This window comes from Periplaneta americana, chromosome 1, assembly GCF_040183065.1.
Source record: "Periplaneta americana isolate PAMFEO1 chromosome 1, P.americana_PAMFEO1_priV1, whole genome shotgun sequence".
Classification (NCBI taxonomy): domain Eukaryota; kingdom Metazoa; phylum Arthropoda; class Insecta; order Blattodea; family Blattidae; genus Periplaneta; species Periplaneta americana.
Window position 1 is genome coordinate 211,025,098 of NC_091117.1, and position 15,430 is coordinate 211,040,527.

A 15,430-nucleotide genomic window follows, 5' to 3' on the forward strand; every position below is an offset into this window, starting at 1 on the left:
GACCTTGTACACGTATAATAAATAAGAATAAAGATAGCCTAGACCATGACGTGTGTATGTTTTGTCTTACCCACTAAGTTATAATATTTAGAAATGAAAGTTACGCGAAAGAGAGGGAATAAAAATGGTCAATATAGGCTTATGCTGTGGTGTACATAATTCTCGAATATGAGTGAAGCAAACAGGAAAATACAAATGACAGAGGTTTTTTTAATTATACATTACACTCACATCTCGTATCCAGAATATTGTACGAAGCGGAAATATAAAAATTGGAGATTTATCCTTCGAAGAGGTGGAAAAATTCAAATATCTTGGAGCAACAGTAACAGATATAAATGACACTCGGGAGGAAATTAAACGCAGAATAAATATGGGAAATGCCTGTTATTATTCGGTTGAGAAGCTTTTGTCATCTAGTCTGCTGTCAAAAAATCTGAAAGTTAGAATTTATAAAAAAGCTATATTACCGGTTGTTCTATATGGTTGTGAAGCTTGGACTCTCACTTTGAGAGAGGAACAGAGATTAAGGGTGTTTGAGAATAAGGTTCTTAGGAAAATATTTGGGGCTAAGAGGGATGAAGTTACAGGAGAATGGAGAAAGTTACACAACACAGAACTGCACGCATTGTATTCTTCACCTGACATAATTAGGAACATTAAATCCAGACGCTTGAGATGGGCAGGGCATGTAGCACCTATGGGCGAATCCAGAAATGCATATAGAGTGTTAGTTGGGAGGCCGGCGGGAAAAAAGACCTTTAGGGAGGCCGAGACGTAGATGGGAAGATAATATTAAAATGGATTTGAGGGAGATGGGATATGATGGTAGAGACTGCATTAATCTTGCTCAGGATAGGGATCAATGGCGGGCTTATGTGAGAGCGGCAATGAACCTCCGGGTTCCTTAAAAGCCAATAAGTAAGTAACTCACAAGGGAGTTTAATGTAGCTTGAGTTTAATGAAAATGCATATTTAAGCTAATTTTCGTTCGTTAAGAAACGTGGTGATAGTCGTTCGTTTCGCTTTTTTCTCTTTTACGAAATATACTGATTTGAAAATCGTTGCTACTTATACCGCTTCTTGCGCCCACTCGGTCCTCATAGCTCCGCGACACCGAATCACAACTCTTGCATTAATGTTCTGGTCGATTTGTTTTCTCTTAACTCACATTAGTACAGCAGTAGTGCAATCCATGGCATCTTTCACTCATTCGTACATCATCCAAATCCATAGGTATGCAACTGGAAGTCTAGGAACACGACTTTACTATACAGTACATGTTTTGAAGAACCGAAAGGGAAATTTGGTCAAAAATAACAACATTTTTGAAACCCTTGGACGTGTATTTTTTTAGCCAATATACAATTGTAATTCGAAGGCAAGAAGAGTGTTTCAGACATAAATTATCTGTGAAAACATTCCAGACACATTGCACGATAGAGACTTCATAATGATAATCCATTTTGTTGTAGCCTATACTGGGTGTTCATTTCAAAGTGTGTCATGACGTCACTGTTGTGAGTCAGCGATTTGAAGCGAGTTTCAGCTTTTATGTCAGAGAAGATGACTATTAATCAAGGCGTTCAATCTGAACTTGAGAACGTGTACGGTATAACTTGAACGTCGTAGCAACAGATGCCGGTCTGTAAAGTCTGTATGGTACCATAACCTCTTTCGAACTGTGTTTTGCGCGGGCAAGTCGTACGCAGGGTATTTGTTATCATCGGTTGCGTACGGGAACATTCCACACCAGAAATCAAATGCTCCGTGTCCATGTTGACCGTCGAAGTTAATGTCAACAAATACGGAAGTAATCGTCTTAACCCTCTCCCCATATCCCGACAGTAAGAAAAAACTCACCTCAATACGTGTTTCCAAACAGTTCACATTCCTGCCACTACAGGCGTTACCGTACGTATCGGTAAGTACTCTTCAGAATGAACGCCGTACTTGCTAGGCAACTTCTCTGGCACATAGGTAAAACGCCTCTGCGGAAGTGTAGGAAGATTGAATTCTCTAGGCTCAACGACTAGCCACATGACGACATACAGCGAGCCATGACACACTTTGAACTGAACACGCAGTATAAACAGTTTTATTCATCTGTCCTCAAAGACCTGCTAATATACGCGTGGCAGAGGTGTGGATATGTGATGGAGAAACATATGAGAAAGTTGATAACGTTCTTGCAACAATGTTGCATGTTACAAACAGTGTGTGTGTTACAGAAGAGTGTGAAAACCAGCCTATATAAAATGTTTGTACTGTTCAATGCTTCTTTGTTCCGACCACTTCATTTCGAATCCCACCATCATATTTAAGGTGAGTCACAAAGTTAATAGCCTACATATTTTTAATTTAAATTGAATTTGTATTTCAGGAAGAGTACTCTATTAATGTGAGTTTAGAGAAAAAGAAAATAGACTAGAGCATTAATGCAGGAGCTGTGATACGGTGTCGCGGAACTATGAGGATCCGTGCACGCAAGAAGCGGCATAAGTAGCGTCGATTTTCAAGTCATTATATTTCGTAAACGAAAATTAGCTTAAATATGCATTTTCATTAAGTTCAAGGTACACGACTTGGGACGTTCCCTTGTTAGTGGCTGCTGCACTGTGCCTGAAATTCGTGGATTCAGACAGAGAACTTAATCTAAAATTGTATTTCATATAAATCTTCTCTATTATTCTTGCAATTTATAAAACTGGTACTTTCCTGTGAGTAATTAATGGAAGTGAATTCTAAAAGTCGCTATTGATTTTTTGTTTGTTTTACCTTTCCATTATACGAAACATTAATTCATTAAAGAGAAAAGTTTTGTGATGCTATAAAAATTCTTTTTCCCAGTTTTTGACGGAAATACACGTTCTGAGCAAAGAATGGTTTTTGGTTTATCATTTGTCAATCTATGTACGGACATTTCTCTTACGTTAATGGACGTACTACATCTTTTAAAATTTTATGTCGGTAGATTGCATGATCTTGTTACTTTTACATGAATTACATCAACACAAATTTTATTGTAATACAATACGTTCTACATCTTAGCCTCAAAAAGAATCTCATCCAAACTTTATTGATGCCCCACTTCGATTATTGCGATTCTCTATTCACGAATCTAAATACTGATCTTGCCCACAGACTACAGCGTGTTCACAATATCTGCGTTGCCTTCATTTCGTTTGTAACATTAGAAAATACGATCATGTAATACCGTCACTAGAACTGTTGTCTTGGAATCCACTTAAAGAAAGAAGACTCTTCAACTTCCTCTTATTACTATTTAAAATCATCCACACCTCCACACCCTCTTACCTAGCATTTCGTTTTGTTTACCTTTCACTACCTCGAACTCGAAACATGCACCTTCCCTCTATTCCTCTGCTCAGAACATTCTTCTACTCATAATCTTTCAGCATATCGATTCCACACTTCTGGAATTCTCTCCCTGATCATGACAGAGACTGTCAGACAACATCAAAATTCAGATGTTGTCACTTGTTGTGTATTGCCTGTGTTCTCTCACCGGTACCCTGCGCCATGCTGTGTACACGAAAGGGAGGCCTGCAATGTATATGTCTAGTTTTGGTTCAGAGATAGAAGTACCCTTCCCTACGCCTCATTGGTTTCTAAGTCAGGGAAAAGCAAAAGGCATATGGGCTATTCCATATGAAATCGATCAGTAAAAAACCTTGCATTTTTATACTCTAATTTTTCCCTACTTATACAAGGTGCTGAGGGGAGTGCATTTTCAAGAATATATTATCGAAAGTCAAACGGTTTTCGTATTATTGAGCGACAAATTTAGCGTATTTTATAAAAACAAGCTTCTTTCAGCGCTCAGAACTCTGGAACCATTTACTGCAGAACACTGAACGAGAGCTTATTTTGAAGCTGATATTTGGTAGGTTATGATAAGAAGTAATCCTTATTTTTATTGTACACAGAGAAACAGATAATCTGATTTTACTTGTTTTTAGGCTTTTTGGTCATTTGTGAAAATGTAAAAAAATATTGAGAAAAAACCTTGCATTATTAAGAGGAATTCGGCATTGTTTTCTTAGTGGTACGGCAATAAGTTTCGAGGGTATTAAATAAATTATTTTCACACGCCTAGATTTGAACGGCGCAGTACCGCACGCACTGGCCGAGAGCTGAAGATAAGCGAGCGTTGGGCTTCATTTTACTCCTGTGTTTATGAAAACTTGTGATAAAGCTAGCACAGCCATGACTGCTAGACGACACATCACGTGTTTGTCTCCTGGCCTTGGTTGCCTCGGCTAGCTCCCGTCTCACAGTCAGCTGGTTGGTTCACGCTCGTACTATTTATTTTCTTTATTTGATATTTTCAATACTTTCTTTCAATACTTTCTTTCAGTAAAAAATATGTTTGTACTTTCAATGAGGAATCTAGCTATATATTTTAAAAATATTTTTTCCTAGGCAAAGGGTCTTAATGATGAAAAATCTAAATTTCTCCATTTCCATAAAAAAAGTAAGAAAATCTGTTTATATGTCAATATAAACTTTAATTTCTCAGCATCAAAATAAACCATGATTTTGATCTTTGGGTGAAAGGGTTTCGGAGCTACAACAGTTTAAATTTGCTAATTTTATGAAAATACGATAAATTTAAATATTTTTAATTTAAACACTATGAAGTTCTGATGCGTCAAACTTTGCACAAAGCATTGTATCACAGTTCTCTACGTACAAAAAAAGTTTCATTGTATTTATAAATTGTAAGGTCAATTTTCTCTATATTTCGGTCGATTTGAGATGGAATAGCTCATATGTCCGACAGATGACCTGAGTGGCATTCGTGAATCTGACGCTGACAGGCAGGCCATCCCTCCTAGATCCAGCAGGTAAGATCGCATCATCTACTGACTTCCCCAAACCTAGAGTCCAGAGTTTCAAGTTGTTATAACCTAAATCAGCATCGGAAACCCGTACTACCCCCAGACATCACCACTGCCTACTTTTACTATTACAGATGATAGACTAAATGGGGGAGGGGGAAGTAGAGTGTGTTAGGGAAATGAGAGAGGGGAAACGGGAGTACCTCGAGAGGAACCCTCTGCAATGTCTGTTTTGTCCACCACAAATTTCACCCAGACCTAACCGGGGATCGAACTCTGGTCGCTTGGATGGAAGGCCAGCGTTCTAGTACTGTAGTTTCAGACGCGGCCTTTTCCATGCTTGCAAGTTAACAAGAACGTTGAATGTAATATTTTTTTTTTATCAACTGAGACCCCAGATACTACTGAACCTACGAACTACAACTCATGTTCAGCTAGGAAGTCGGACGATAATTCCCACGTGACACGAATAATTTCAGTCGGCTACCTTGTTTCACAGTCCACCGCCACAGAAAGCACTTGATTATGTCACAGAGTGCGAACTCATCCGAATGCATCGGTAGACCACGTTCATTTCCAGGCATTGTGAACATCACCACTATCATGGATGAAGGTAAGATCAAGCAATTGTTTAACCTCTCCAGCAGATTCCGTGTTTATGTTGATCGAAAAAAAAAAGAATAAAGGTAATATCGTCACCTGAATGCAAGAACTAGGTAACTTGATTTTTCATATTTTGTGACATTGCCTATTTACTTATTTATTGCTAAGGAGCGGATTCCTATGTAACTAAATATTCTTTTTGCGTGTGACAAAACACAATTAACAAAGTTAAAAATTCCGAACATGAAGTTTCAAGTTTAAAAACCGAATTTTATTTCACATAAAAACACATATTTTCACAAAAAATTATGTAAATACATATTTTCAGGAAATCTATTATAAACACATAAATCTTGGGTTTTTTTTTACTTAAATAATTTTTTACAAGTACTTTTAAATATTTTAAAACTATATCAATTATATCACTCAGAAGTACGTTATTTTTTTTTTAAGAATTCTTGGTTGCTTCGTGTTTCTAAGCGCTGTGTGGTGTATCCGTGATCCATTTTTGTAATAGTATCGCCACAAGTTCTGAGAACTGCTAGGCAGCATATCAGTGTTATTATTAGAGAATAAATTAACATGGACAAGGAGGAGAGATCTTGTAACACAAAATTAGGAATCTTTATTGTTGCTGAAGATGATTTCATTCCACGCTTTGTTTGTGAAACACAACAGATAAGAGCTCAGGTATGATCATTATTTAATTTAAACAAATCTCTCACCTCTCGCTCATGTCTAACAAGTAAGGCAATATATCTTGTTGTGATTCCCTGTTATCGGGCTTCGTCAATCGATATCCTTCAAGATATACTGAAAGATGGTTGTTTAAAAAACGATTTGGCTTTCCTATTAGCAAATCTAAGCTTTTTGTGTGACACCATAAAAAACTCGAAACATCCAAAAACCTGTTGTCTGAAACAGGGAGGTGCATGCCGTGAAAATTAAACTAGACTCGCTACCAGGTTCAGAAGTACAAGTACTAAGGGACAAATTCCAGAATGTGTTTGGGAAAAACAGGGACTATAAAAAGATGTGTAAAGTTGCTCAAGTATTGGAGGGTGTGCCTGTAGGTGAAATTGACGGTGTTTGTGTTTGGGACATTCCTCTCTTTAAATATGCACGTCTGACGTCTTGTGATGGGGAAAGATCGTTTTCACAGTATAAGTCGTTCAGAGATAATCGGCATGCATTTGTGATGGAGAATTTGGAGATGATCTTAGTTATTCACTGCAATTCTCGGCCAACTACTAGCACTCAAGTGTGGTTGGTGAGTACCTAGTAACATTTTTTTTTCAAGCTAAGTAAGATATTTTTGTCATATTTAAAAAATATATTTATTTTTATTTTTAGCAAATATTTTCGTACTTTTTAGCACATAAAAAATAAATATATTTAAATTTTTAGCACATAAAAATCCGCTCCCTATTTATTGCACTAGGGAATATATATATATATATATATATATATATATATATATATATATATATATATATATATATATATTCACATTCAGCAATTTATTGATAAAGTTCCAAAACAAATATGTTTTCTGCCTTTTCATATTTAGTGTAAATTCAAATAATAATGCACAAATATTGTTCATGTCTAGCTGTCAAAACAATTGGGCACGGAGACATTAGTGTAGATTTTAGGAAGTCAGAGGTTGTAGAAAAGTGCATGTTATTCACTTAAAAAAGATTTTGGTGTTCTGTGTTTCTTGTAGAAATTTGCATTGTATTGGCCAAGGCGCTTGATGAATGGATTTTCACTTGAATTTGCACTGCTATAAAATTTATTAACTTTTTCACGTAATGAGTCTTTCAGAAATGCCATGTCCAAATCAGAGTGTGTTTGTGCATTTGTTATGTTCCAGTCTGAATTATGTATTATTCGGAGCACTTTATTTTGAATAAGTAGGGAATATGTCTCGTTTTATTTTACCTATTTGTTATATTGGAAAATAGATGTCGCTGGTATCGTTCGATCAGTTACCTAGTTCTTGCATTACATTTTATGCGATTTTCGCTATGTTATAAAAGTGGTAATTAAAAAACGCAAATTTCGAGTTACCTAGTTCTTGCATTCACGTGACGATATAAATTCTAAAGCGAGCTTTAAATCATTTTCTGAAAACATTCTGTGAAACATGTGATGGATAAAATCTAAACTTAACTCCTAGGTTTAATTCCCTGTAAGATTAATATGTGTAAATAGCAACTTTATGGTACATATCTAGCTTTGATTCTCGGCATTTTATGCAAGTTTCGTAGTAGGAAAAAATAATTACGTACGTAGAAATTTAGAATTTCCCTGTTATTTTCATGGCCTTAACCCTTCATTTCAGCACATTATCATATCATATATTAAACTTACGGTATAAAACGACTTTTACTTTGCAGCCAAGAGAACTACAAAGTTTTTGATTCTGCCTCTCACTGTCTAATGATGATGATGATGATGATGATGATGATGATGATGATGATGATGATGATGATGATGTTGTTGTTGTTGTTTATGATGATAATGTTAGCAAAAAAACGCGGAATATTTCAATTCGTTGAGTTCTTTATAGACATTAATATGTACAGTAGCCTAAATGAACAAGTGCTGGAACACTAGGTAACTGTGAATATTGAAACGAAAGATTATACTTTAAAATGTGTAAATATAGAGTAATACAGTAATATATCAAAATGCTTTCAATTTAACAACTGGAATAAAAATAATCGTTTAATATCTATTTTAATAAAGTATGAGAATTATCCACAAGGAATTTCCTTAATTTAGGTTTAAAATCTGACGCGAGAAAAATTTTCCCTTCCACAGTATTTTTTTGTTGTCACATAAAATTAATACAATATTTTAAACATTTTTGTCAACAAAATCAATGAAATTTCATTTTTAATATTTCTACAGTGAAATTTAGATTTAAGGGATCCAAACTGTGGAATGGAACTACTCTTCAGGGCTATATTCTGCGTGTGGTAGCTGTTTGATTCCCACAATTCATGGATTTTTTCCATGGTTATTCGAGTTGTATTGAGTAATAATCATAGCGTCCTATAAACGGCATTGCCCAAATAAATGGGGAGGGGGGGGGAACATTCCAGCTGCGTCAAAGGCAAGACACACGCACTTTGCGTTTCTGGGGTGTGTCCATGAGTATAGCCTACTGTCCAGTCAGTGGAATCTGGTGTCACTTCGGCTGACAAGCAAACGTTCTGATGGGAGCAGATAAAAAATTTAAAATTTTTTCTTCCACCATGTTAATAATGTCGAAAGAAGTGCTTATACAAATTTTGGCCACTCGACCGCAATTATGAGGGCCGTAAAAATAAGTACGCCAGGTGACGTTAACAGAAAAAAAACACAATTTCATTGGACAAATTTATTGAAACAGACACACAATTGTTGAGCTATTTTTCAACATATTTTCCATCGGAACTGAGACATTTCTCATATCATGGGATCGACAGAGAGAGGTGCAGACGCGGTCAAACGCTGGTTCCGATCTGAGGCGGCTGACTTCTACGACACAAAAATTGATCCCATGGTATGACAAATGTCTCAATTCCAGTGGGGGATATGTTGACAAATAGCGCAACAATTGCTGTATCTGTTTCAATAAATATTTCCATTTAATTGTGCTTTTTTTTTTCAAACGGCCCCAAGGAAAATCACTTCTGGACGGCCTCGTAATTGCGGTCGAGTGGCCAAAATTTGTATAAGCACTTCTTTTGACATTATTAACATGGTGGAAGAAAAAAATTAACTTTTTTATCTGCTCCCATCAGAACGTTTGCTTGTGAGAGTAGTACTACCTCCTAAACAGATGTGACGTCAGCAATCTACCAATCACAGCTGTCAGCTTTCTCGCTCACATTTTTTGGCAAAGATAAGATACTCGCTCTCAACGTTCCCATTACTTATTTCACACATCATAATCGGTGGTACTGGCTGTACCTATATATTTGAAAGCGATGGAGACTATAAAGTTAGTTAACTCAGTGTGGACTTGTTTACAGCCTTCTGTTATTACAAAGCAACATGTGAGAGAAATGCGATAATGAGTTGCTTTTGCAGGTTCTGAAGTTTTTATTGCGTTTCCTGTGTCTAGAATATGGAAGTTGATTCCATTTATGAGTACTGTTACCTTTCTGAATAAATTGAAATTAACTTTGCAGGTTTGAAGAACAAGGTTATGGAGCCGAACTTTATTAGTTTGCCGGAGAAGAGAACAAAGGAAGAAACGCAAAACTCAAAATCTGATAAGCTTAAGACAGAAAAATTTTCACAGTATGTAGCTGCGATATCAGGTGAGTGAAGGTACAATTGAGAATGCTATCGTTTATTGCCTTTTTATGACGTGATAAAAGAAACATATTTTAACCCAAGTTCCAAGTCCATGACAATTTACGTATGTTTGTTACACTTGTACCATTTTAGTCACGTATTGCGATATTTCTGTACAAACTTTCCAGTGTTCTCCTGGATAGTTTAAACTGAAATGATATTTCGTAAATGGAGTTCGGATTTTTATGCAAGATGTACATACATTTCATATAAGATTCTTTAATAAGGTGGGTGCTCCTGTTATGGCCATGTTCCTGATATGGCCATCCCCTATTGTGAGTTAGTTAACCAAAAAATCCGCTAAATTGCAGCAGCATCCAGTGAAAGGACATCCTGGTATGTCACTTGATCGTTTTCCATCCAATCAGGTTGAGCAATATGGCGTCAGTTGCCTGTTTTGCTGTTTTCATGTGACCTCTTCTTATTTTTCTCTTGTAAGTCTCCTTTGTTTTATTGCAAGTTTTTCAAAGACTTGTTTCATGAAAACCATCGTACTCCATTCAGTTTTTAATGTTCTGTTGATTGGTGTTGTCGTTGATGGCGTATCTTTTACGAGTTGTTCATAATCATACAATTTTTGCGAAAGCTTACCTGCTCCTCACCATGGCCATATCACGTTCATTTCACTTTCTTTTTTTCACCTGACAAATTTACATGCCTTATAGCTGGGATTACGCAAAAATTTTGTATTTTAAGAAAAACGACTTAATTTTTTTTTATGGAAAACCCTGTTTTGACTACACTTTTGAATTATAAAAAAGATTATTAAGTGTCATGTAAATTCATTTTATACCAAATTTATTTAATTTTAGCACAACTGCGCTATCAAACTGAAAACAATCACGATTTGTAGAAATGGAACAAGGGTGGCCATATCATGTGCACATGTTCCTGATATGGCCACTAGGTAAACTTTTGGAATTTGGGATTTTTTGGACAATTAAAGCTATTTTTTGGGGGAAAGGAAATTGTTTTAAGAAAGTCCATTAGACTGAGAACGAATAAGAAAAAAATGGTTTACATTTTTTTTCAAAATGGCGGCTAGAAAAATTCTCAAACATTAGCATGGCCATATCAGGGACACCTACCTGAAACTATGTTTAGAAGATTACGCATTTTAACGGTTTCCAATACATTTCTCTATGCATTTGTGTACATACATGTTTATTTTCATATTTTTTTATAAAAACCATAACTGAGTCCTGTAGTATCAAAACATGTCTTATATACATTTTATATATTTTTACAAATCAAGAAAAACGGTTTTCCCATTTGTTATGTTAAAACAAGAATTCTTTTACATTTTAAAATAATTATTTTATAGTATATAGGTCAGGAATAGAAGCTCATTGGGTTACTTTGTTCAGTAAGGTTTTTATTTAAATGTTAAAATTAGAGAAGGCAAGTTTTGGAACTATAGGCCTACCTAAGAGAAGGCAAGTTTTGGAAACAACGAAGTTGGATAAACCTACGTAAAGATTAATTTTTTGTTCTTACAGAATATATCTGTTATGGTGACAATAGTCATTAGAGGAGAAAAATTCGACCCGGCGCTGGGGATCGAACCCGGGACCTTGGTTCTACGTACCAAGTGCTCTAACTACTAAGCTACGCCGAAGTTCAATCCACAACATCTGATCGAATCCCCCTCTTCTAGTATTTTTCCCTTTTTGGCCTTATTGCATGTTCCACATGTATGTTGACATATATATATTAAGTCAACTGCCATTATACAAGAAGCGCACTCAATTGAGTGACTTGATGGCCGGGATTCCACAGTATATTATACATTGTTGGGCGAAGAAGTTAAATTTTTTGTTCTTACAGAATATATCTGTTATAGTGACAATCGTGTGCTCGTGCATGTTTCTTGGGAATATCAAATTCAATAAGAATGTTACATAAAATTTATTTTTTAACCGAATCATATGCCTTTTTAAAAATATATCAATAACTGATATACTGTGCCCTTTACTCCCATTTTTTTCTCCAATATCACTGTCGAATACAAATATCTGATCAATAGTCGATCTATTACGCCTAAAACCACATTAATGATCCCCAATAATTTCATCTACCGGTACATATTGAGTTATAAGTTATATTCCCTCTTTATTTTAAGACATAGTAAGATGAACTTGACCGCAGTATATTAACCTACATCTAAAATAAGTCCAAGTTTTGAAGGTAATGTGTCACAGCATATTGTTGTAGTTACAGTTCTGAAAACTTAAATAGAAGTCACGTTTTGGGAACTTGTTTTACAACATGTTCAGCCACATTTGTGATAAGCAAAGCTCGGATCTTGGGGACTTGTGTGTCGTGTGCTTGAGTAAGGTTACAGGCATAACGTACACAAAGCTCACGCTGCAAGTGCTCAGGGACAGTCGTTTGTACTAAGAAAGTGGTCACATCGAATGGCAAGAAGACGAAAGAATAAACTGTGTCACGTCGAAGCCAATGACATTAAGAGAATTACAGGTAAACGGTCTGTTTGAGGAAATAGAAAATACGTGTTATTCGAATGGGTGTTATGGAAGTTTGAAAATGCATTTCTTAAATTTTAGGTACAGAATTTCGTGGAGGAATTCTGAGGAGATACATTATTTTCTTCTAATGCAGAGTTTATATCTTGTAAGTTGTACCACACATAAACTAGAGCAGGAAACGGGCATTCATTGAAAGATATTGCAGTCCTTTAAATTGATGGAGAATTTGTCCATAGCCATGGATCAAGTCGTAGAGGGACCTTCCCTAGTAGTGATAGACTAATTGAAAACTATTTGCGAGAAAAATTTACGATATACTTATCTTTCTCAGATACGAGATCTGCTGAAAATCGAACAGGAAACAGTGACAGTGAAATATTCAGTATTTTATTTAGGCCCAAGACTTTATAATAAAATTTCAAACCATTTTCCAAATTTGAAATTTTTTAAAATTGAAACTTTTAAAAAAGAATTTTGTAAAATTATCCATGATATATAATAGTAACAAATGTACTTTTTTTTACCTTTTATTTCTATCGACTATATTCACGTTTTTATCGAATATCACTGGCTTCTGTCGGATTGTCAATTTATATTAAATGTGTATTTTTCTCTCGTTTTCCCTTTCTTCTTTATTCTTGCTCTTGTGAATTAAGTTAATTACTGTATTTAGTAAACTGTCCTTGTAAATTTTATGTTATATTATTCACCAAGACCACACTGTACACGAGCCTGACTCTTACGGTAGTGGCTAGAAACATTTTTATTTTATAAATGCAATTTGTACTCACTAGGTAGCTAGTTAAAATAAATAAAATAAAAAAATTAAAGTTTGCTCCCGTCACTTCATGTGACGTGGAAATAAGTTTCCTTCGTTTCAAATCATGTTTAACTAACAGACGAAGAATTTATGGGTTCGAAAATCTTCGAATGCATGTAGTCATACACTGTAATGAAATTTACAGAGCAGAACTGTAAATTTGATGTATTTTGCATGTTTATTTATATATATGCTATAAAATTAGATGTTTCAACCTATCATAATATTATCATTATGTTGTTCCAGCCAGGAACCACTTTTATAGCAGACCTGATAGTACCTCCGTGCTGGAAGCGGGAGTTTGTTGACATTGAAGTCCGGTCGCTTAGCCACGTTCAAAGACACAAGTCCCCAAGTTCCGAGCTTTGGTGATAAGATATCGTCAGAGGTTTCGTGATAGAACAGGTCTCTTTGTTTTGGAAGAAATGCTGCTTTTATCATCGCTTAAACTAATTAACTAACTAACTATAATTAACTCTAAAATTTTGAAGTGAAAAAAACCCTTCTACGTAAGCAGTTAGAGATACGTGTCCGAAGAAAGGGGTGGGGATTGAACTCCTGACAATAAGACCAACGTACACTGTTAGAAAGAGACAGATAATGGTGCGAGAAGGGAAATTTTCAGCAGAATGTAATCTGAAATGGAAAAATTTTCCCTTTATTTTCCCGAAAAATTTCTTCCTGACCAAATTGTTTTCTCCACTGTCTCACTCACAGCCTCGAGAGCTACACGTGTATTGCTTAGTGTGTATACTCATTAGCCAACAGTATATATTATGTAAGTCGTAAGTGTCTAAACCTTCGATGACTGCGTCAAAACTGACTCCAATACAAGCGCCATTGTCACGTTTGTTTACCATAACATTCATACGGATTAAGAAAAAAAGCGATGACGACTACATTCTTCTAATAACTTTACTAATAATAATCCGTGGCGCTACAGCCCGTGAAGGGTCTAGACCGACCAGCCTACTGCTGGCCTCACGCCCACATGCCGAAGCAAGGTGGACGATCATCCAACCAGAATGGAGGTATCGTGTGGTTAGCATGATGAAATAACTTTACTAATCTAATGTAAATTACCACATGGAAGAAAGATGTACATATGCCTATAATTTTAAAATAAAAATATATATTGGATGAGGGAATCATTAATATAGTGTGTGATTCCTTACTCCGAAGTTTTGTTTTTCACGGTTTTCAAGTTATTCTTTAGTCTTTACTGACGGATCACGGGTAAATGATTGTTGATTGTTCCTTCGTTGCAAATGGACAGATACACAAACAAAAACTTAGCCAGCATACCAACGTTTTTACTGCCGAACTGTATGTTTTTACATATCTTTATCGTTTTTAATTTGACAACCTCAGGGCAGATTCTTTATCTGCTCCGACTCTTTAACTCCATTTAGTATTCCCAGTATTTCTATTCTGATAATCTACTTGTGGTAAGAACCCAGGATCTTCATCCACATGCTCCTGATATTGGAGTAGTGTGGATTCCGGGTCATGTTGGGATTCCTGGTGACTCGTACCCTCCAGATATAAAGAGTCTGCAGGGTAAGCAAAAAGGGCCAATAGACTTTAAATCATCTCTTCAAGTCCTGCACTTGATAAAAACCTCGGAACTGCATTCGCACAATACAAATTATTTCCAAGAGCGTCACGTAGTTTCGGCCGAATTGCATATAGACGCCTCGAGAATTTTGTACTCACTCTCGGAGCTGGGCTGCCTGGAAAATGATTTCTAAATATTTGCCTTGTTTTGCCACACGATTTTTTTTTTCGTATAATGAGTTTTCACAACGTAGCCTACGTACGTTCAAGCACAGGATATTCACCATTACGCAGTCTCCACGTGGTACCTAAATGAGCGGCACGGCACGAAGCAATACAACACTACAGGCCCATTCACAATGAAAATTAAACATAAACGTAACATAAACACAGAAGTTTGCGGCGAGGCTACCAAATGGATCATTCACAATGATTCACATAAACATTGCCTTTAGACATTATTAAGGCTCATTCACAATGAAAATTAAACATAACATAAGCGTTAACTTAAGAATGTAAACGTTACGGTAAAATCAAGAAGTCATACCATCATTCACGAAGGGAACATAACAGCAAGCATATTTGGTAACCATGGAAACATAACAACGACGCCATTTCCTCATATTCTGTCGTATATTTCAGCGCTCCACAATTGTGTTCCGTTTGCAAATAACGTAAGCATGAGCATGAAAGTTTGGAGTTCGCAAACTTTCAAGTTAACGTCTAAGGGCAATGTTAAT

The 15,430-nt window shown here is 35.9% G+C and overlaps 1 protein-coding gene across 2 annotated transcripts in view; it reads left to right on the forward strand.

The window, feature by feature from the left end:
• The first annotated feature begins 5,356 nt into the window (after positions 1–5,356).
• The window catches only part of LOC138707537 (facilitated trehalose transporter Tret1-like), a 33,652-nt gene continuing 23,578 nt past the window's right edge, over positions 5,357–15,430 (forward strand). Inside the window, exons 1-2 of one of the 2 annotated variants that reach the window (XM_069837084.1) lie at positions 5,357–5,478; positions 9,656–9,787. In XM_069837084.1, the coding sequence (XP_069693185.1) occupies positions 5,391–5,478; positions 9,656–9,787 (220 nt within the window). In that variant the 5' untranslated portion in view covers positions 5,357–5,390. The other variant, XM_069837092.1, reaches the window with a different exon arrangement.